The sequence below is a fragment of the Lemur catta genome, chromosome 1, assembly GCF_020740605.2.
Source record: "Lemur catta isolate mLemCat1 chromosome 1, mLemCat1.pri, whole genome shotgun sequence".
Taxonomy (NCBI): Eukaryota; Metazoa; Chordata; class Mammalia; order Primates; family Lemuridae; genus Lemur; species Lemur catta.
The window spans coordinates 37,490,329-37,513,866 of NC_059128.1; the positions used below are offsets into that span (position 1 = coordinate 37,490,329).

General features: G+C 40.0%; 1 protein-coding gene across 1 annotated transcript in view; it reads left to right on the top strand.

Moving 5' to 3' along the window:
- Positions 1 to 23,285, top strand: part of CCDC175 (coiled-coil domain containing 175) — a 55,751-nt gene extending 32,466 nt beyond the window's left edge. The window contains exons 14-21 of the mRNA XM_045566376.1: positions 4,739 to 4,877; positions 6,947 to 7,026; positions 9,200 to 9,352; positions 12,781 to 12,883; positions 16,034 to 16,077; positions 17,038 to 17,200; positions 22,454 to 22,601; positions 23,184 to 23,285. Coding sequence (XP_045422332.1) covers positions 4,739 to 4,877; positions 6,947 to 7,026; positions 9,200 to 9,352; positions 12,781 to 12,883; positions 16,034 to 16,077; positions 17,038 to 17,200; positions 22,454 to 22,539 — 768 coding nt within the window. The 3' untranslated portion in view covers positions 22,540 to 22,601; positions 23,184 to 23,285. The remainder of the gene's footprint in view (positions 1 to 4,738; positions 4,878 to 6,946; positions 7,027 to 9,199; positions 9,353 to 12,780; positions 12,884 to 16,033; positions 16,078 to 17,037; positions 17,201 to 22,453; positions 22,602 to 23,183) is intronic.
- The last annotated feature ends 253 nt before the right edge of the window (positions 23,286 to 23,538 follow it).

The following is a 23,538-nucleotide window of genomic DNA, read 5'->3' on the forward strand; positions in this document are numbered from 1 at the left end:
GTCTCTTAGAGTAGCAAGAAAGTAGGGAACCCTTAAATTTCAAAGTTTAGAATCTGACCCTGATCCAGGCCCACCCCCTCACCCCATCCCATCCTGCCACATCCTGAGGAAACCAGAGAACAGCCAATTCTTTCTGATACGAATAACAAAATGGAAGCAGACATACCTTTCGTACAAAAATACCAAAAGAGAAACAAGTGAAAAGGGGAACAAAACTTTCCAACAAACAAAGAACACTCAGATAAATGGTGGCGTGGAACGGATGAAAACCGTGATTAAACATTCTTTTCTGGAATTTTAAAAAATAATTTCATAGAGGTGCAAAGGAAGATCACCCATGTGGAAACACAGGAACTCAGGGAAGAGATGCCAGAAGGTGACGGCCAGAAAACCAGAAGCGGGGAAACGGAAACTGACACAACTCAGGGAACAAACAAAGGAGAGAAGTCACACAAATTAGGTCCATATTAGGAGAAGCAGCGGGGAGAAGAGTTGGGGGAAAGCATTTCTCCGTACCTTGTAGCATATCGAGGTGCCTGGCGTTCCCCTAGATGCTGAAAGGACAGAAAGCTCCGCCCTGATGGCATTTGCGTTCTAGTGGGGGAAGTAAACGTCACAGAGAAAAATCCAGCAGGGAGTGGGACAGGACGAGTGCGTGTGATGCAGCCGTGTGCCTTGTTAATAGGGTAGTCAGATAAGGGCCAGCCCTGAAGGACGCAGAGGAGTGTGCGGCAGGAGAGGGTCCAGGCAGAGGGCACGCTAAGCCGAAGGTCCCGAGGCAGGACTGTCTTATCTGAGGAGTGACAAGCAGGGTGCGCTGCTGCATGAGAGACCGAGTGCCAGCGGTGGTAGGGAGTCACCTTCAGGAAGCAGCTTTGCACCGAATGCAAAGTGTAGTTGTGAGTAATGTCTGTGGAAGCATTGCGTGGGGAAAGCTGTCAGGCGGTGATGTAACCTGACAAACTCTGTCAGGAGTTCCAGAGCACTGTTTGCCCGGTAGAAGAGCCCTGCCTGGGGCAGACATGGCTGCACCCTCGCACCCCCTCCTTGCTCAGTCACTGGGTGGGGGCCGCCCCCAGAGGAGCATGATGCTGGCTGGATAGCTGAGGCGGACCCTGAGGGAGCCAACCACTGGAGGTGTCAGCTAAACACACTGTTGACAATGACATCTGAACATTGAGTCCTCCCTGGAGGAGAGATCCAAGTGGAGTATCCCTATGTCTGCCACATCCTAGTTCTAGGCCATTGTAAGTACTTTGTCCTTTTCTCTGTCTGGGCTGGGAAGCCACTGGAGGGTTCTGAGTAAAGGGCTGAAATATTCTCACTTTTGTTTAAATAGGGTCACTCTAGTTGCTAGGTTGAGTAGAATTTAGTAAAGCAAAGGGTGGCTGCAGAAAGACTGATTAGGAAGTGATAGCAATAGCCCAAGCGAGGAACGAAGGGAACTTGAACCGGAATGGTAACTGAAGAGGTGGTGAGAAGGGGTCAGCTTCTCAGACTGCTTGTGACTATAATGCCGACCCATTTACCATCAAACTTAATGATAAAACGATGCAGACGATCCTCTGAGAGTCATGAATAAGATAAGGAATAAGGATCCAATTTAATGTACACAAGCCTACAATGCAATTAAGCAAGATGAATAAAATAGAAGCATAAGACTTTGCAGAGGAGACTATTGGCAGATTGCAAAAACTCAAGAAAATCAATGGCAAAACCACTACAGACAGGCCTCCAGCTTGCACTCTGCTTGGCAGGCTGTGTGCCTGCTGTGGGGCTGTGTCCATCCACACTGAATTCACGCAAAGGCATGGACCGATGGCAGCCTGGGCACCATCATTATATGGCAAAAACCCATTCCCCCTTGATAATCACCATCAGTAGCCCTGGACACATTGTAATCCCCTTTCTGCCTTTGGTTCAGTGGCATGAGGAGCCCAAATGGAAAGGAAGCAACCTCAGATGCTGGTTTATGGAACCACTCTTCTCTGCAGTAGTAAGATCTCTGAACCAACATCCCAAAGTCACAGGGAGGAAAAGCTGAATCATTAGGTTTAACAGTGAGAAGTCTCACTATCACCTGGGTCTGTGACCCATAAATCCTATGGAAAATGGCTCTATTAATTAATCACTGGTTCAGAATATAAACTTCCCAATGTTGAGAGGTATTGTCTCCCAGGCAGTGCTGTGACTGATTTTTCCACAAACTTGGCCCCAATTTCCAGGGCCCTCCACTGCAATTCTCTTATCAGAGCTTGTCACAGGTTTTGTACATCGTTCTGATCTAGCTCAGACACCCAGAGCATCGATGGATCTACTGGGCGCTACAGCCCTCTATCTGGCAGGATTCGATCAGAGAAGCAGAGCAGCCAGGAAAGAATTGTATATTAGAGGATTCGACCTTTCATAATTGTGTGCACTGGTTACACAGTCAAGTAGAGTTGTCAGCATTCCATCTGGTGCCGGGACCCAAAGTCAGCAGGGCAGTCACCTGCTGCAGGGCTGTTTCCATCCACACTGAATTCACACACAGGCATGGACTAATGGCAGCCTGGGCGCCATTATATAGCAGGAAGGAAGGAAAGATGGACAGGAAGTGAATGAAAGCAAGGACAAACTGGAACTCACAGGGTGAGCTAACAGCCACAAGCATGGACTGAATTGGTCTCTCTCCCTTCCCATGCTCCAACTTCAGGGAGGTGGGAGACCTGCAGCAGAAGCTGGAGCCCTGCCCTAAATATGTGTGAGGCTCAGGAATCAGAGATGCTGAGGAAGGGTCTGGAAGGATCTGAAGAAGGTGCCGGCCTGACTGGCTGCTCTGCTCCAACAACCTGAGTTTGCAGACAAGCAACAACTTGCCTGAGCTACACTGCACCTGTACCCCACACCCTCTTTCAGAGCATAAAGCAAGAGCACAATTTGTCGTCAAGGCAGTGTAGGCAATGGGGATGAATTAACATACTCACACACCTGCTTCTGTTCCCAGGCTGTTCTTTTTTAGAGAACATAGGGTGGATAATAGAGGATTGAGTTTCCTAACCTGCTCAGTGTAGTCTGGAGAAATGTAGTCTGCCTCTGCATTATGATATTTTAAATTATGGGGCTTTTATATGCTTTTTTGTCTTCTGTATTTATTCATAAGGATTCTAATGGCAATCTGGGAGGGGACATATCAGGCCAGCATATCAATGTATAAGTTAAGGTACAAGCAAGCTGCTCTATCAAAGATGCCAAAACACAGTGAACATCAGCAAGATGTGTAAAGGGTTAACAACCCTCTCTCCTTCTTTATTGGGAAATTGACCTTGGGTTGACTTTCTGGCTCCTTCCCCTAGTAATCTGAAAATGGTGGAATATCAACTGTATTATCGAGCAACATTGCTTGTATTATAATGATTCCAGATTGGTATACTGCATCTTCCCACCAGAATAATCTGTGGGAAACCCTGGTGTTGGGCTTCCCTGAGTTTGGTGGCTCTTTTAAGTGGGTATGTCCCATTTGGGGACCTGGAAGGTATGCCTAACAGGTCTTGGTTCCTGTTTGAACATGAGACTTCTAAACCAGAGAGACTATCACACCCCCCTACGTGGGTCTCTTTCTCTTGTATTTGAGTTATTGCTTTGATGGGTTCAAAGGAAACTAGACTCTGCTCTGCTGTGTTGTAAGGATGCCTCCCAATGCACAAGAATGCCTGGCATTTTCCTGCTAGAATGCAGTGTTTCCTTCAAATTATGTGTGCATTCAATTTGGATAAAAATAAAAACTAAAATGAAAAGTTTTTATGAGTAAACTGGGCCATGTGTTGCCTAGTCGAATCTTTTGAGTCTGAGTATCTAGTTGAGACACTTGTTTCTCTTACCTGGTACAGGCCAAAGGGAAGGGGCCCATGGCTGGTAGGGTGGTTCCACCATCCTCAGCATGAGGCTGACATCTTCAGGTCAAGTGGTAGCTTCCATTCTCATTCTCTTCCAGCCAGGGAAGGATGAAAGGGCCAAGAGAGCACACAGCCATTCCCGTTGCAGGAGCAGGTCCCAAAAGGAGCACACACGACCTCTGTTCACAAACTTACTGCAAGAGAATCATATGCTCAGCTAAAACTCAGGAGCTCTAATATTGAAGAAGGAGAGAATGGATATTAAAAGTCAGCTGGCAGTCTCTGCCTTAGTCACCATGTTAAATCTATGCTGATCTGTTAAAAGACGTCCAACTATTATTCCATTTGAAACTAAATAAAACCTGAGTTTGAACAAGTAAGCAGGCATCTTCATGTTTTGCTTTGGGCACTTTTTACCCATTTATTGTAGTATTATATCCAATTATTTCTACCCTCTCCCCATTTCATCCACTTTTCTTAGAACTTGTGTATCCTGTTTTTATGCACCTCCCCCCTTTTTTGGTAAAGTATGACCAAAGGAAATTTTCTCAAATATATTTTTGGGCTGTTTATATGGTAGCATTAATAGAAATATAGCAGTAGAGATATAGACCTGAAAGGATCTTTAGAGAGCCAGTTGAATCTAATCTCCTTACTTTGTAGATTGCCAGAGAGTTGGTAAGTCAGCCAACAAATATTTATTAAACAATTCGTATTTGCCGGATACCTTTCCATGCACCGCAGATTAGAAGGAGACCAAGGCAGGCAGAACTCTCCCCCCTTAAAGAACTTCTATTCTACTCTAAATTGTCACATGAATTCTCCAAAATCATACTTCTCACTTAACTTTATTTTCTTTAAAGGACATATATATTAAGGAAATACAAATTAACAAAGAAAAGGAAGAAGAACTAGTTGAGTGTCTTCCACAACTTTATGAGGCAGAAGAGATGTGTAGAGACAGAAAGAGAAAGTTGAAAGAGCTCTATAATATTGTTACAGGTACGTGTGAAGCATTTAGTAATCAGCCTCAGTCCCAGGTAAGGATTTCACTGTTGTCTTCTAACACGGGCAGGCCATCAACACAAGCCGATGGTGAAATTCATCCAACTTTTCCCATCACCTTAATGCTCTATTCTCTAGCTTTTGACTCACTTACTTATTTCTTGTCCACACCACAATCTTACTGTTGCTATTGCTAATTTTTCCATTTCCCTCTTAAAGACTGTTTAAATTAAGAATTAGTAGTTCACTATATTATGTTCTTTCTCTCCACATTTGGTAAAGATAGAACTAACTCATTCATCTGCTACCATATGGAGAATTTTTTTGTTTCTTGCCATGAGTTTACAAATTTTTTCTTTTTCTTTTTTTTAAATACCAACAAAACAAAAGCAAATAAATTTGCAAATTTTATCTCATTTCCAGCTATGACTTTAACCATTTATCAAGTAGGTGCTCCTCAGATTTTCACTAACCTCCTGCTAAGCTCAGAGATCTGAGCTGGGCTCAGATCTGGCAGTTAGTATAGGATGTGAAATATGTCCAAAAGTATGCACATTCTGAACTCTATTTCATAGCGTAATCATGTATGTTTAATGTAAAAATTATTATTTTCTCCACAAAAATTGGATGTGATCATCCAACCCTACACTCCACACATCAGTTATCCCAGAGATCTGAGTCTTGTCTTGCCTTTGGGAAACAGAAGATTGTTGTCCACAGAATCCGTGCTGGTCTTTAAGCAGGAACAACTTCCATAATTTGTTTGAAAGAAGGGGCATGGGACTCAGAAGGTCAGGACCAAAAGTTACAGAAAGGACTGGAATGGGAACAAAACACGTCCACTGGGCTGGAAGTGGGAATGACTGGCTAGCAAAGACGAATATGGAGAGAGAAATTAAAATCGTCTGTGTCAAAACGGGACATTCATATGCAAACTCAATATGCTCAAATGTAAAATAAACAAATATCCAAAAGGGGATAGTGAGTATTGCTAAGGAAAGTAGGTTTTTTGTTTTTGTTTTGTCTTTGTTTTTTTGGTTTTTTGTTTGTTTTTTTTCTTGAGACAGGTCTCTCTCGTCTGGGCTGGAGTGCATTGGCATCATCACAGCTCACTGCAACCTCAAACTCCTGGGCTCAAGGGATCCTCCTGCCCCAGCCTCCTGAGTAGCTTAGACTGCATGTGCACACCACTGTGCCCCGCTAATTTTTTTCTATTTTTTGTAGACATGGGGTCTCGCTCTTGCTCAGGTTGGTTTCAAACTCCTGACCTCAAGCAATCCTCCCGCCTCAGGCTCCCAGAGTGCTAGGATTATAGGCATGAGCCACTGCGGCCAGTGGAATGTAGATTTTTAGTAAGAGAAGAGTATTACAAAAATAAATACCTGGGTAACTAGTCTGGTTCTCATTCCTCACATTTTCCACTTCTTGTCAGGTTTTCGTTTAGTCAACTTAGGCAAATTTTCTTGGTCTTTTACCACTTTTACCCAGACACACAATACATTACCTTATTCCTGATTTCCTGCTTCCCTAATATTTCCTCCTAACCCTTCATGTACTAGGTAGAGGGTAAGTACATGGAACACTGAACAAATAAAAAAAGTGAGGCAATTTTTAACTCCAGGAAAAATAAAAAATTATACAAAAAGGGAAACATTAATATAATCATACTACTATACCATTGGCTCATCAGTGAATAATTCTTACATTGTCATAATGATTTAAACAGTTAAAATTGATTTAAACAAAAATCATAACTTTATGGGGGGTTACAGGGAGGAAATGTAGATGTTGTGGGTGTAGGTGGGGGATGTGGATGGGAATAAGCATGCTAAGTCCTCCTATACTATATGAAGAAGTAAAAAAGTATCTTAAAATGATAAATCAAGAAATAGCCACATGTGCATTTTTTTAAGAACATTAAGCTAAATGGAAGAGGAAACAGCTGAAAAACAGTTTTACATGGTTGATTCTGAGGCATCAGATACAGCTTCCGGGAGCACCTGACAACTGGTTTTGTTATAAGCCTTGTTTGAGGTAGTTATTTTTTTTCTCTTTTCTTTTAATAGCACAAAAACAGGAGGAGATTTTACTGAAAACTCATATTTTTCACTTTACGAGAGACTTTTCCAGATGCTCTAATGACATGGTAAAGAGTCAACACATTTTTTCTTCATTCTTTTATTGAAATACTGGTATATACAGACAGCAGTGCTTACTTGGTACCGTTGAATTTTTCATGAAATCCATATTTATTAAACTACCTTTTCAATGCCATGTTTTAAAATTTTAGTCACAACATATATATATATAATATATATGTATATAGAGAGAGCGAAAGAAAGGAGAGAGAGAGACTGGAACTAATGTGTAACGGTGGAAAAATCATGGGGGGACCTCAGTTTTCTTATTTATAAGGCAAAGACTTGATTATGCTTCTTAAGGATGAGTAGGCAGAGGTGTGGAGGGAAGTGGACAAACTAGGAGCAAGTAAAGAGGTGTTTACTACCTTTTTAAAATTCATAACTAATAATGATAAGCATATGTATGTGGAGTTGACTAAAAATGGAAGCATATTATTCTTTGAGATGCAATGATATCAAAAAGTAACTTCTAACATGTCATGGGCATGGATAAATATGAAGGAGAAAATTATAAGTATCGTATATACACAGTTCTATTTTCTTAATGAGATACTGCTAGTGATTATACAACGAATAAATATCATACAATTTATTGCATAATAGTGTAATAACTGAGAACTGAATAGAGAATTCAGTAAAGAATATAGTAGAGAATTCTGAAAAATCAATAATGTAATATTCTTAGTCCTTCAAGAAATGTCGGCCAGGCACGGTGGCTCACACCTGTAATCCTAGCACTCTGGGAGGCCGAGGTGGGCAGATTGTTTGAGCTCAGGAGTTCGAGATCAGCCTGAGCAAGAGCAAGACCCCATCTCTACTAAAAAATAGAAAGAAATTGTCTGGACAACTAAAAATATTTAGAAAAAATTAGCCAGGCATGGTGGTGCATGCCTGTAATCCCAGCTACTCGGGAGGCTGAGGCAGGAGAATCACTTGAGCCCAGGAGTTTGAGGTTGCTGTGAGCTGGGCTGACGCTGTGGCACTCTAGCCCAGGCAACAGAGTGAGACTCTGTCTCAGAAAAAAAAAAAAAAAGGTTAAGCCCTCTAAAAGCCTCAACAAATTCCCTCCTTTTCCATTTTTACCAGACAGTTGTTCATATGTCAGATTACAGTTGTCCCTCAGTATCTGTGGGAGATTGGTTCTGAGACTGCCAAGGATATCAAAATACACAGATGCTCAAATCCTTTATATAACATGGTATAGTATTTGCATATAACCTACACACATCCTCCTGTATTCTTTAAATCTGCAGTCCCCACCCCCCAGGCTGCAGACCAGCACTGGTCTACACTACGGCCTGTTAGGAACCGGGCTGTACAGCAGGAGGTGAGCAGCGGGCAACCAAGTGAAGCTTCACCTGTATTTACAGCTGCTCCCCGTTGCTCGCATCACTGCATAAGCTCTGCCTCCTGTGAGATCAGCAGTGGCATTAGATTGTCACAGGAGTGCGAACTCTGCTGTAAACTGCTCACACAAGGGATCTAAGTTGCAAGATCCTTATGAGAATCTAATGCCTGATGATCTGAGGTGGAGCTGAGGTGGTGATGCTAGTGCTGGGGAGTGGCTACAAATACAGATCATCATTAGCAGAGAGGTTTGACTGCACAATAAATGTGATGTGCTTGAATCCTCCTGAAACCATTCCGCCAACCCCCAGTCCATGGAAAAACTGTCTTCCAGGAAACCAGTCCCTGATGCCAAAAAGGTTGGGGACCATTGCCTTAAATATCATCTCTAGATTACTTATGATACCTAATATAATGCAAATGCAATGTAAGTAGTTGATATACAGTATTGTTTTTATTTGTATTATTTTTATTGTTGTATTTCTATTTTTTTTTTGTTTTTTTCTGAATGGTTTCCATTTGCGGTTTGTTAAACCCATGGATGTGGAACCCGCAGATGCAGAGGGCCAACCGTATATTCTATTTTGTGAAGGTGTCTCAGTGTCTGGGTTCTTAACTTAGGGCCCGTGAACCCCCTTCCCAGAGTCCCTGAATAAATTTTCATAAATCAGCTGTGGGGTTGATTGGTTTTTCTAAGGAAAGATGTCCACAGTCTCAGCTGGATGCTTTAGGAGTTAATTTTGAATCCTGCTCCGAATGTGATCTGGGCAGTTTAATGCTCTGGAGCCCTGCTCTTTTAACTGTATAATTGTGGGTTTTTTGTTTGAGCAGGAGAGAGTGAAGCAAGAATTAAAACAAATACGAGACCAGGAAAGCAAAAAAATCAAAGCTCATTTTGAAATTCTAAAGAACCTAGAAAATGAAATCTATGTACATGACCAAAAAGTAGAATTTTTGCTTCTGGAAAATAAAAGATTAGAAAAAGTAAGTTCAAGAACACCTCACTTTGCACAATGGTTTTGATTGATTGGCTAGATCTGTAATAGTTATGAGAGAAAAGAAGGGAATATTAATAGTTCTCAAAATATTTTAATGAAGGATGAAGTATAAAATATTTACAGAAAAGTATCCAAATCTTAAGTGTACAACTCAATGAACACACCTGTGTAACCAGCACCCAGATCAAGAAACTGAGCATTAACAGTATCCAGCTACCCTCTCTGTCCCTTCCAGTCACTACCCACCTGCACCAGGGTAACACTGTACTGACTTCCAACACCACAGACTAGGTTTGCATGGTTTTGAACATTATATGTGTAGAATGATACAGTATACACTGTTTGGCTCAACATTATGTTTATGAGGTTCATCCTTATTGTTGAGTGTAGTTAGTTCATTTTTGTTAGTCCTCTATAGTATTCCATTGCATGGCTACACTACAATTTATATACTCTACTGTTGGATGTTTGGAGAGTTAGCTATTACAAATAGTGTTGCTATGAACATTCTAGTACACATTTTTTGATGAACATACATACATATTTCTATTGGGTATACATCTCAAGTGGAATTGCAGAGCCATAGGGATGCATATCTTCCACGTTAGTACACCGCCAGTCTCCCAAAGGAGTGGCACCCACCAGCAATGCATGAGAACACCAGTTACTCCACGTTCTCACCAAAACTGTCTTTTTCAATTTAACCAGTGTGGTGGGTTTGTAGTGGTGCCCCACTGGTTTGCATTTTCCTAAGGACTGTTGGAGCACCTCGTCAAATGTTGCTGGCCACTCGAATATCCGTCTTTGAAAAGGGGCTGTTCAAGTCTTTTGCTCATTTTTAAAAATTAGGTTGTCTATTTCATCTGATTGTAACTCTTTTAATAGCAAAGGAATTTGTTCGTTCAATCCCTAAAATTAAAGTCCCAGCTTAATCTCAAAAGGTTGTTTTTGTTATTTATACTTAAAATTCACTCATTCTAATGTTTTAAAATGTTAAGTTTAACAATTAGATATTTATATGCCACTGATTTTTAACGGCCAGAACTGTTGCATTCAAATAATATATTTTTAAGTGCATAGATTTCCATATTTTATATACTTTGACAAAACAATACTAACATAAGTTTGTATATTAATAATATTCTCTAGTTTGAAAGACCTAGATTAGAGTCTGTCACACGGTGTGACTTTGAGCAGATCACTTGATTCATTTTGTCCTCTTAAACTGAGAATAACTTCTAACTCACCGGGTGATTGTGACTTCTTTGTAAGCTGAAAGTGTGAAAAAAAAATGCAATCTTTTAAAAAATCATTTTTTTCAGTAAACCAAAATTACCTCATGGTCAGGATCTGTTATCAACATACCCCAAGTGTTTTGCACAATGCCTCGATTGTTAGAGGGATTTGGTCTCATTTGATGTTCACAATAACCTTATAAAGTAGATAATATATTATGTCCCTTTTATAGAAGAGGAAACTGGGGCTCCACATTTTTTAGAATTTTCAATAGCTAGAAAAATAAAAAGTCAGTCCTACGGCAATGACTGTAAGGGGAAGTGGCCCTGCCACTGGCTAGTCCAGTGCCGTGAAGAAAATCCCTTCACCTCTCTGGGTAATTCTTTTCATCTGTTAAATGGCAATAGTTTTCTCACCACTCTCATGTGGTTTTTTTGTCAATTAAAATGGCACAGTAGGTACTAATATACTTTCGAAAGGTAATTGTGCTGCCGAGAGTCTAGGTGCGTACTGTCATCAGTAACCCTCACACACGCAACCATCTCGGTTCTTCTAGACCTTAAAACAAACTTGTAAGCAATTTCATCTCCCCATGAAAAATTCCACTAGACTACCTTCCTATCATGATGATACCAATTATTGTTAAAAAGAATTAGAATTTTTATTAGTATTTTGGAAGTGGGTGAGCAAATGGATGCCTATGTGAAAGACTGATTCTTAAAGTCCTGTTTGTGGATTCGATATTTATCTACTAGTCCTCAGATGACCCTGTGCTGTTATCTTATCACTCACCACTTTCTGTTTTGCTGATCGTATCCCTGCACTTTAAACACCCATTGAGTCCCAAGTAATGGGCAAGACGTAGTGAATTACAGAGATAAGTAAAATACTGCCCCGGCCCTTAGGAAGCTCATAGTAGCTGAAGAATTGCACGTATAAACTGGATCATTGCAATTCAGTATGCAACAATCCGGACAGGGCATATACAGTGGCCCGGAGCAAGGGCAGCTCACAACACCAGGGTAGGCACTCAGGGGAGAAGTCTCTCAGGGTATCATTAGCATAGAGGCAGGATTTACATCTGGGAGGTGGACAGGTCTCCTCAGGGACAGTGTTTGGAGTGAGAAGATCAGTGAGCTGTGAACAGAGCCCCGGAGAAAAACAACTTTGAAGGAGTGAGCTGTGGAAGAGAAGGAATCTAAAAGAGAACAGTTAGAGAGTTTGGGAGAAACATGAGAGTCCAGCTGAACTAGGCAAGTCTACAATGACCCACATTCAAGAAGGGGTAAGAATGATGCCTTGGACTTGGCTTAAAGTGGCTTTCACTTTGGTTTACTATGAAACCAGCCAACAAGCCATGAAAAGACTATAACACAAGATCAAAATACATGAGTAGACTGTTTTCTCTCTTCAAACTGGACCAGTGCCAAGTTTAGGTCCCGAAGCCCCCAGAAGCCCCTTGAAGCCCATATTTTCAGAGTTCCCAAAGACTTTAGAGTTTCTGAACACTAGGTAGTCAGGACGGAAAGCCATGACTTATTAATGCCCAAAGCCACTATCTCTGCTACCACTGCTGTCACCCAATCCAGTGAAACATCTGACTTGAGTGGGCAATTCCAGGGAGTCTCCTGACTCAACAAATTATCTCTCTGAGGTCTTAACGCTAAGCTCCAATCTGACAGCATCACTGCTTTGTGACATACACTGCACACACATGTTGCATAAGGAATATTTTTGTTGTGTAAACAAGTGTTTACACATGGCATGCTCCACATGGCATCAGCTGGGGCAACTTCAAAGATAGTTCAGCAGCTGGGAACTGAAATCATCTGGAGACTCACTCATTCACGTGTCTGAAGTTGATTCTGGCTTTCAGCTGGATCTCAGGGGGGACCATTGACACATTTAGGCAGAACACCTTCTCATTTCTTTTTGTAGAATGCCACAGAAATGCCATATTTATTTGAATGCTGAAATGCTTAATAGGAAGCAGAATCTTTCATCTCCTTCTCCAGAACAGAAGCTTGACAAGGACATTTTATTCACCCTGTTATCCCTGTACCTAGAACAGTGGGTGGCACAGAGAAGGAAGTCTTATGTGTTTGCTGAATGGCTACGTGAATAGTTAATCTATAGTAACTGAACTACTAAAAGCAATCCTGTGCTTTTCATTTTCAGTATATTTCATACATGAAGGACAACACAGAGAACTACATAACAATAAAACAAAACCTCAAGCGCTCTTCAGGTGACCTGTCGTGGCAGCTGATAGCTGAGCACAGTAAGTAATGTGTCAGGGGTGCTCTTTATATGTGAAGTTTTTATTTTGTTTAAAGCCATTTTATTGACTTATGGAATAAAATGCACCCATTTTAAGTTCAATGAATTTTGACAAATGTACCACTGCAATCACTCCTATCACAAACAAGATATAGAGCAGTTTCATCACTGCAAAATTCCCCTTGAATCCCTTTGCAGTTGATCTCACACCCCACCGCCAGTTCCTGAAAACTATTGGTCTACTTTCTGTCACTAATAATTAGATATAAATGAAGTGATAGTGTATGCACACTTTTGTACCTGGCTTCTTTCACTCAGCAAAATGTTTTTTTAAGACTCATCCCTGTTGCTGCGTGTATCATTAGTTTGTTTGCTCCTTTTTATAGCTGTACAGTAGCATTCCATTGTATGGATATACCGTATTTCGTTTATCCATTCACCAGCTGAAGGTAGTTTGGAATGTTTCTAGATTTGGGTTATTATGATTGAAGTTGCTGTGAACATTTGTTAACAGGTGTTTTTATGGATATGTTTTCATTTCTCTTGGGTAAACATTTATAGTGGAATTGCTGGGTTATATGGTTGTTGTAAGATTAACTTTATAAGAAACTGCCAAACAAAGTTGCCAAAGTGGTTGTACAAGTTTCTTATCCCACTAGCAATGGAAAAGAGTCCCCATTGCTCCGCATCCTCACCAATACTTAAAATTGTCAAAACACTTCAAATAGTTAACATTGTGTCATTTTAACAGGTATGTAATGGTATTTCATTGTGATTTTAATTTGTATTTCCCTGATAACTAATGTTAAGCATTTTTTCACAAGTCTTTTTGCCGTTGTATATCATCTTTTGTGAAGTGTCTTGAGCCAGTTAATCAAATATCACAAATGTAGGGGCTTAAGACAAATCATTTATTAATACTTCGCTCACAAATTGGCAATTCAATTAGAGCTTGGTGGAGACAACTTAATGTCTGCTCCACACAGCATCAGCTGGGGACATCAAGGATAATTCAGCAGCTGGGAACTGAAATCATCTGGAGACTCACTCATTCATGTGTCTGAAGTCGATTCTAGTTCTCAGCTGGATCTCAGGGGAGACCACTGGCTGGGACACCTCCTCATGGCCTCTCTGTGTAGCTGCCTGGCCTGCTGGGTTCCAAAAGCAAGCATCCCAAGAGAACAAAGTGAAAGTTCATGGCATGTTATGACCTAGCCTAGGAAGTCAGAGTGTTACTACCACAATACGCTAACGGTTGAGGCAGTCACCCAGGTACAAGCCAAGGGGCACAGACACCACCGCTCAATGGAGGGAGTGTCAGCATTGTGTTGGGAGGTGTGGAATGGAATGCACTGTGGGGCCATCTTTGGAAAATACCATCTGCCACATGTCTATCCAAAACTTCTGCTCATTACTTTGCTTTGTTTGTGTTCTAATTATTAAGTTAGAATATATATTCTGGAAATGAGCCCTTCTTCAGTCTTTGGCTTGATGTTTCATTTTCTTAATGTTGTCTCAAAAAGAGTAAGAATTTTTCATTTGGATGAAGTCCACTTTATCTATTTTGTCTTTTAAGATTAGTACTTTTTGTGTCCTGCCAAAGATATTTTTGCCTACCCAAGGCCTTGAAGATTTCATTTTATGACTTTTTTAGTTATAGCTTTTATGTCTAAGATCTCTGATTCATTTCAAGGGAACTTTTCCATATGGTATGAGGTAAGGGTTGGATTTCATTGTTTTCACTTATGCATCTTGTCCTAGCATCATTTGCGGCTGGGGGCTGGGGGTTGTCTATCTGTTTGTTTTTGAAAAGACTATGCTTTTGTCATGTTATTACCCTGGCAGCTTTTTCAAAAATCAATTTTATGGGTCAGTTCTTTTATTCTAAATGTCTAACTTTATACCCATACCACACTGTCTTGATTGCTGTAGCTTTCTGTGCAGCCTGTAAATCAGGTAATATAAGTTCTTCACCTTTGTGCTTCTCTTTTAAAATTATTTTGGTTATTCTAAGTTCTTTGATTTCCATATATATTTTAGAATCAGCTTATTAATCTACATACACACACACACAAAAAAAATCCTGCTGGGATCTCAATTGGGTTTGTGTTGAATCTGTAAATCAATTTTAGGAGAATTGACTTTCTATAAGTTTTCCAGTTGAAGAACACAGTATATATCTCTATTTATTTAGGTCTTCTTTAATTTTGCTCAATCTCAATAAGATTTTGCAGCTTTTAGTGTAGTATCAGGTGTCCACAGGACTACCTTTAGGCTTAATGATTAGTTAGAAGGATGCACAGGACTCAGAAGTTATTATACTCATGGTTATTGTTATTACAGTGAAAGATACAGAGTAAAATCAGCAAAAGGAAAAGACACATAGGACAAAGTAGGGAGGAAATCAGGTGCAAGCTTCCAGGAGTCTTCTCCCAGTGGAGTCTCAAGGCTGCACTAAATTTCCCCAGCAACAACGTGTTACCATGTATGAAGAGTGTTGCCAACCAGGGAGGCTCACCCAGGCCTGGGTGTCCAGGGTATCTACTGGGGCAGGGAGTGTCAGTCATGGAGGCACACAGTGCCTGTGTCACTGGCCTTAGCAGCTCAGACATCTACTGAGACGCTCAGATGGTGTTTCTCCTTTACATTGTTAGTGTGGTAAGTTACACTGATTAATTTTTCAATATTAAACCAATCTCCCCTTCCTAGCATAAAGCCCACTTGTTCAAAAGTTTTTATCATTTTTGTCTATTTCTGGATTCAATTTGCTAATCTTTGCAGGTGTGTGTGTGTGTGTGTGTGTGTGTGTGTGTGTGTGTAAGGCTGCCCTGCTCTGCCTGTGCCGTGGTCTGGAAGGTGCCCCCCAGCAGAAAGCCAGGGGGTCGGAGGGCTCACCTCCTTTGTTTCCCTTGTCCCAGGTGTCTCAGTCCTGTGCTGGCCCGTCTCCAGCCTCTGAAAATATTTCTTTCATCTGTTTTACTCTTTTTTCTGCTTGTTTGCATTGGGAGGGCAAGTCCGATCCAGTTATTCTGTCATTTTGGAAATAGAAATTTTTAGATACAAATAATTTTTGAAGAAATGAAAACATTACTTTCATAAAGATGTTTGAATTGTTTCAGTAACCGTTCTGTTTTTTAAATCTCTCTTTTAGCACACTATACGGACTTGTGGGCTGAATTTAAGGCCATAATTAAGGTAAGTTTTTTGTGTGTTACCTCTATAAGTATCATATTTCCAAAAATGTTCACCTACCTAATAAGTGTGTGTGTGTGTGTGTGTGTGTGTGTGTGTGTGCGCGCGCGCGCACTGCACACATAAGGTTAGGAGTTCAGAACTGCAGGGAAGTGACAGAGCTTGTGTGACCACCACATCCTAAAATGTGTCCTTTCTGCCGAAGGTCATTATAAAATCTTAATCCTTTGGGAAACTATCTTCCTGCTTTACCACCCAGAATGAGGAAGACTCCCTTTTTTTGCAAGCTCAAATTGAACACATTTTGTTTTAGGACAAAGCTGTCAGTTCTGAACTCCGTTTGCCTTCATGTTTTACCAGCCATGTGACATCTCCAGTCCCCACCCACTTTAGAGTCAGGTAGGCTGGGGCTTAAATCCTAAATCCTGGCTCTGCCACTTTCTATGTATTAATATTTAAAGTTTATATAATCCTTATGTAACCCTTAAAAAACACTGGATAAGGAAAGTGTTAATAATGTCTTTTTCAAATGAAGCTAATGAGACTCAGAGAATTTAAGTAACTTGCCCAAGACCAAACAGTTAATGAACTTAGGGGAATTTGAAACTTCAGATTCTGCCTGATTCCAAAATTCTTTCCCTTAAGCCGAATCTCCTCTGCAGTTCTGTGCTGCTCTGAGAGTGAACTGGCTTTTCATCCTACCACCACCACTACCACATCCAGTTAAAAACTTCAGTTCAGTGAGCAGTCCATTAAATCTTTGTATTTGATAATTCATTTTTCTGAGATCTTTTATAGAATTTTGAGAACTGGCTGTGTACACAACACTTATTTTCTATGACTAATACCAATTTTGCATATATAATACTTTTTATTTTGGACATGATCCCCTCAGAGAGAATGTGTCTTTATTTATTTTGTTGCAATTGATATTTATATACCTCCAAATGCCATTTCTTTCAGGACTTGACGGGCAATGGTGAAGAGGTCTTACAAGACATAAAACATCTAATGAAGAAGCTGTACGAAAGGGATAAAAAAATCGAGAGTATCAGTACTTGGCTAGAAGGGAATCTTAACGAGTTGCATACTCTCATGAAACAGGAGTCACCAACGGACCTTCTTCGTAAGTAACAGCTCAGAGCTTTTGGTAACATAGGGCTTCTGGCTATTTTACTGTAGCTGGTGACATTAAAAGAAGAAAAAAAAAGTGCCAACTGCATAACTTAGTTATCCCCAATAATGTCACAAATATTCACCTGAACATTGATACTCACTTGTGGGTTATGGTAGTGCAGCAGTGTTAGCCAATTCTCCCTTTCATCTGAAAGAATTTTCTAGATAACTGAATCTTAATTTCTTTATGATTTTTAAAAAATTCTTATTTTAAACATTTTCCAGAGAGGTCTTTTTAAAAATCTTTTACACACTTTCTTGTCTTTTTAAACACAAGAAATTGAACATAATTTTACCTTTTCTTCCTGAGCTGAGCTTAGCATTAAAAACAGCCACTGTTGCCTTCTCTGAAAATCTCGGGATGCCTTCTGGGGCTTCTGAGAGGTTGACACATCTTGTCTAATATCCTGGCTTCATGAGCAAGCAGCTCCATCTCTCCAGAGGCATAGCAACTTCCTCCTCAATCCCTACAATAATGTCACATTAGACACGGCCACAAAACCCTGTCCAGATTAGGGCTGTAGTGAGGAGTGGAGGCGAGTCCTTGCACAAGTGCAGCCGAGAGGGCCCGGTGGTGGAACCCCTTGGGAAGATGGGATCGTGGGTGTCGGCGAGCTGGGGAGAAGGAAGGAGACAGAGTGTAGAGGAGTGATAGAGTAAGGAAACAAAACTAACATCAGCTGGCAAGTGTACAGATCTATTAGAGATTATTAAGGTTTAATTTTAAAAAGCATAATCACTAGATAAGCAATTTTAAGGGTAGGTTGCAGAAAGTAGAATGGGATAAAAGTAAAAAGGGGGAAAGTAATAGGATTAAAGACATTCTGATATTTGGTAAAACTTGTGTTCTGGAGCATTGCTTGACAGAAGAAATAATGTTTCAGGAGCTAATGAAGAATTATGTGGGTAAACCCTCTTATCAGCTGAAAATCTGTTTCTGTGGTCCTGCATGAGCCTGATGATACTTAGGATATAGTAGTGCACAAGGGATCCCTAGTGGGCCTGGCAGAGTCGATTGTCTATGGGGGGTGGGGGGGGGGGTCGGTCAGCATACTATGGCCTGGGACCAAACCAGCCTCCCTCCTGTTTTTGTAGGGCCCAAAGCTAGAGATGGTTTTTATATTTTTAAATTGTTGGAGAAAAATCAAAAGAATAATATTTCATGATACCATAAAATTATATGAAATTCAATTTCCATGTCCATAAAGTTTAACTGAAACATAGGCATGCTCATTTATTTACACATTGCATATGACTGCTTTTGTGCCACAATGACAGAGTATCTCTGACAGAGACTACATGACTTGCCAAGCCCAAAATATTTATCTGGCCCTTTACAGAAAAAGTTTGCCAACCCCTGAACTAGAGTGTTGACACTGACATTGTGTCCTTTGGTCACTCATAGAGAGGCTGAGCCTTGCTGGCAACATGGGAAAGCCTAAGGGTCACATAGGCTGAGACACAAAAGCGAATAAAGGCTGACTTCTTTGTTCTAGGCCACACACGAAGAATGAACTGTTATACAGTGAACAATGTGGGAAAAATAAGATTTTCATTGAAAATGAAAAGACTGTCACTTAATTTATGAAGAAATATATATTCTTACCCAAAATCATTTTCAGTCAATAGATTATTGACCAGAAACATTTCAATTTAAAAATCAGTAGTATTTGCAAGCACTGAAATGTTGTTAATTGGGCATACTGATACCTGAAATTTCTCCAATTTTTTAGGCTCCATTCCATTTTCATTATTAACACTAAACTGTATTCAACAAGTATTTACTGAGTGCCTGTTCTGTGCCAACCACCACGTTAGACACTTGGGTTGCAACGGTGGATGAAACAGATATAGTCCCTGTCCAATTGGAACTCAGTCTAGTACAGGGGTTGGCAGACTTTTCCTGTAAAAAGCCAAATAATAAATACTTTTGGCTTTGCCAGCCATAAGGTCTCTGTAGCAACTACTCAACTTGGCCATTGTAGCAGAATTGCCCCGTAGGCTATAACTTGTTCATCTCTAGTATAGTAGGAGGATCTGATATTATACAAATCTATATAAAGTCCCAGGTGTACTGAAGGTAGGGCATAGAAGTATGAGAGAACCTAAAAGGGAGACTTAACCTGGTTAAAGAATCAAAGGATGAATCTCTGAACTGAGCTGAGACCTAAAGGAAGATTTCTGGCTGCCCGTGGCTCTACTTCTGCTCCTGGAGCACTGACGCCATGTGGGCTTTGGAGTGAGGTGGACCTGGGCTCAAATATCAGCTCTGCTTCTTACATGTTATTTAACCTCCATTCCTCAGTTTCCCCAGTTGTAAAATATCGCTGATAGCGGGAGTTATAAAACACCAGACCCATATTAGGCACTCATCAGATCCCTGAAATGTACCACCCTCCTGGGGAGGTAATAGTAAAGTTTGGCCTCTTGACTTCCTTGGCCATCTCTGAGCCACCTGTAATCTAGCTTTTGAATGTTTCCTGTTGAATTCTTCTGCCACACGACTTCTGGAGGAGCCTGGATCTCCTCCGGCTCAGTAGCCCTCTCCTGTCCTCTTGTGGCCACAATACATCACTGCAGCCCTGCCGGTCCTGTGGTCTCCTTCAGAATCACTGCACTAGCTTCGTTAATATATTGGGCGCCTTTAAGCCTCGCACTGGAGCAGATGTTGCAGTGACAAAGTTGAATAAAACCCGGTCCCTGACCTTAAAGCCCATACTCTGTGAGAAACAGACAAGTGAAGCGATTAGAATACAGTGGATTCCTTCTAGCAAGTGGCTATGGGAGAGTAAATCTCTAAGTCTTTTGGATGCTCGAGTACACAGGGATGTCTTCCCGAAGGAGCAGCACAGACGTCAGCTGGCCAAGAATTGCACATAGCGAGGCTGAGTGGAGATCTGCTTGGGGAACCAGCTGGCAAGGGTGTGGCATAGGCTTGTCAGAATGGTAAATGCCAGACTTCATCCTGAAAGCTAAGATTGTTACTTTTTGCCTTAATTTTTCCTGTAAACAAAAGGTAAATAAGTTAATTCTGAGTGTATCCCTAAACCAGAGTGTAATTTAGTGCAGTTATTCTTAAAAGTATTAAAAAGAATTTTGTTTTAAAATTCCAAAAGTCCTTGAGTATTATATCATATATTATAACTTAGATTATAGATAAGTAATTTGTCCATTAACTAAATATCTTAACTGGATACGCGCTTTACAGAAGACTTTTTTAGGCCACTAGATTGCTTTAAAAGAAACATTAAAAAAATCAATTCATAAAACTGTCAGTTACCTTTTTGTTATTGTTATGAAAAAGGACTTGATACAATTATCTACATTTTGATCATTTAATTCTCAGAACCTCCTTATAAATAAGTGCAATCAAAATTTCAGTGAGAGATAATAAAATCATTTGCCCAGTTGTCAAAAGGTCTCTTGGAAAAATTAAGATCTGAACTAGGAAGAGAGTAGATCAGTGGTTCTCAAACATTAGAATCACCTGGAGGTTTTAAAAAAAAACTGTGCTCAGGCCACACCATAGACCAATTCGATGTGAATCTCTGGGGGTTAGACCTAGGCATATTTTAAAAATAATCTCTCTAGGTGGTTCCAATGTGCAGTCAAATCTTGAAAACCAATGGTTTTAAACAAATATATAACAATGTAGTTGTCAAGTTTACCAATTGACCCAAATTAATCAAGAAAATAGGCCGGGCACCGTGGCTCAGGGCCCTAGCACTCTGGGAGGCCCGGGTGGGCGGATCATTTGAACTCAGGAGTTCGAGACCAGCCTGAGCAAGAGCGAGACCCCGTCTCTACTAAAATTAGAAAGAAATTATCTGGACAACTAAAAATACATACAGAAAAAATTACCTGGGCATGGTGGCGCATGCCTGTAGTCCCAGCTACTCAGGAGGCTGAGGCAGGAGGATTGCTTAAGCCCAGGAGTTTGAGGTTGCTGTGAGCTAGGCTGACGCCATGGCACTCTAGCCTAGGCAACAGAGTAAGACTCTGTCTCAAAAAAAAAAAAAGAAAGAAAGAAAGAAAAGAAAAAAGAAAATACAGGTTGAGTGTACCTGATCCAAAAATCGGAAATCCGAGAAGCTCCAAAAACCGAATCTTTTGGAGCATCAACATGATGCCCCCAAAAAATGCTCCTTGGAGCATTTCAGATTTTCAGATTAGGGATACTGAACTGGTAAATATAATGCAACTATTTAAAAATCTGAAAAACTCTGAAATCTGAAACATTTCTGGTCCCAAGCATTTTTGGATATGGAATACTCAATCTGTATTTTAACTTTTAAATTACATATTCAGGGCCGGGCATGGTGGCTCACGCCTGTAATCCTAGCACTCTGGGAGGCCGAGCCTGGAGGATCGTTTGAGCTCAGGAGTTCGAGACCAGCCTGAGCAAGAGCGAGACCCCGTCTCTACTAAAAAAAACAGAAAGAAATTAGCCAAACAACTAAATATATATAGAAAAAATTAGCTGGGCATGGTGGATCATGCCTGTAGTCCCAGCTACTCAGGAGGCTGAGGCAGTAGGATTGCTTGAGCCCAGGAGTTTGAGGTTGCTGTGAGCTAGGCTGATGCCATGGCACTCTAGCCTGGGTAACAGAGTGATACTCTGTCTCAAAAATAAATAAATAAATAAATAAATTACATATTCAGGACTGGTTGGCAAAATAATTGACATACACTGTGGCAGTTAAAATTGTAACGTGCTACAAGGACTTAAGTCAAAACTTAAGAAAGCTAAGACAAGTGTTGTTTTTGTATATTTTTAATGACCATGTTTTAACAAATTATTTAGTAACATTATTAAACATAGTGGCTGTGAATTTTTCTAGTCTTGTTCTTATGAAAGCAGATTAAAAATGCAGATATGTATTAAGTATTCCTGAAATTCTCTGCCTTTCAGTACTTGTAAATCATAATGTCTTGAATAATTTCTCCTTTTGCATATATTAATTTTTGCTAGAATAGGACATCGGAGATGATTGTTAAAATGGTTGCAAATATAGTGGGACCACAAGATATAATCCTGGTAATCAGATACATGACACCTTCCCCATCCCCTCCTCACCCCACTACCCCCGTTATACAATTATCCAGTTGAGGATTCTTTGGGCAACTCAGAATTTTAAAGGACACTAATAACCACCCAAACCTGTATGAAATACAATAGAATTTTTACATTTTATTTCTACAGAAAAGAAGAAACATATTCGTACTAAAACAGTCCTTTTCGCAGCAGCTGCGTGTACTGGGAAAAAAAGATTAACAAAGAATAAGTAACAAAATAACTCAAGGATACAACTGCTGTGAATTCAAAAGGCATAAACAAAACTACAGGAAAAGTGAGTGCACTTACTTTCATACTTTGCTACTCTAATAGAAATCTTAAATGTCTGAGATTTAACTAATTTGCCCTACCTCAAGTAGCAGAATCAGTAAGTAACCTTCTAAACATTACAAATGCATAAACATGGTCAGGCTATTAGGTTAAGTATTAAAAAATTTATTTTGCTTCCATGGTTGTGAGGATGACTCTTGTGACGCCTTCAGAGAGTATAAACATCACAGCACATTTATCACAAACCAACTGCAAGAAAACTGTCCATATACTATACATATTCTCTATTTCATTAAATCTAAGAAGCTATCAATTGTAAGATGCCTACCAATTCAGAGATGTCACAATGTGGGAAAAAAAAAATGCGTCTCTGGATCCATAAAGTATGGCATATATGCATATCCTTCAAAAATGAGATATGAGAAATAGGGAATATTTAAGTACATGTATTTATTCACTTGGGAAATAGATACTAATCTTACTACTTGACATTTTGAATTACTTCCATAATTATTGTGCCAAAAAATAATTAAAGGTCAAAACATTGAAATTTTTTGTAAACTTTTTATTGTTGTTTTTTCTACAGGAACAATAATCTGAACAAGTCTTCAACCAAACTATCTATAAAGAGAAAACCTGCTATATAAATTATGCTTTATTTTTGTAATATATCAAAATACTGTATTGGTGAAAATAAATAGATAACAAAAAACAATATACTTTACTTTCATGTTTGCTAAGAGACCCCACAAGTATGTTTGTGTTTATAATTCATTATAGGTGGAAAACAGATTGAAACACAACAGGCATGCACAATTATGCCACTGCTAAGGATTTCAGATTATATTTGTTCAAGTTTTTCTTAATAAAATGGGAACAACACATTGCTAGGTACACAGAAACATGATTTTGCTCTAGAGAATAACTGAACTGTGAGAAAG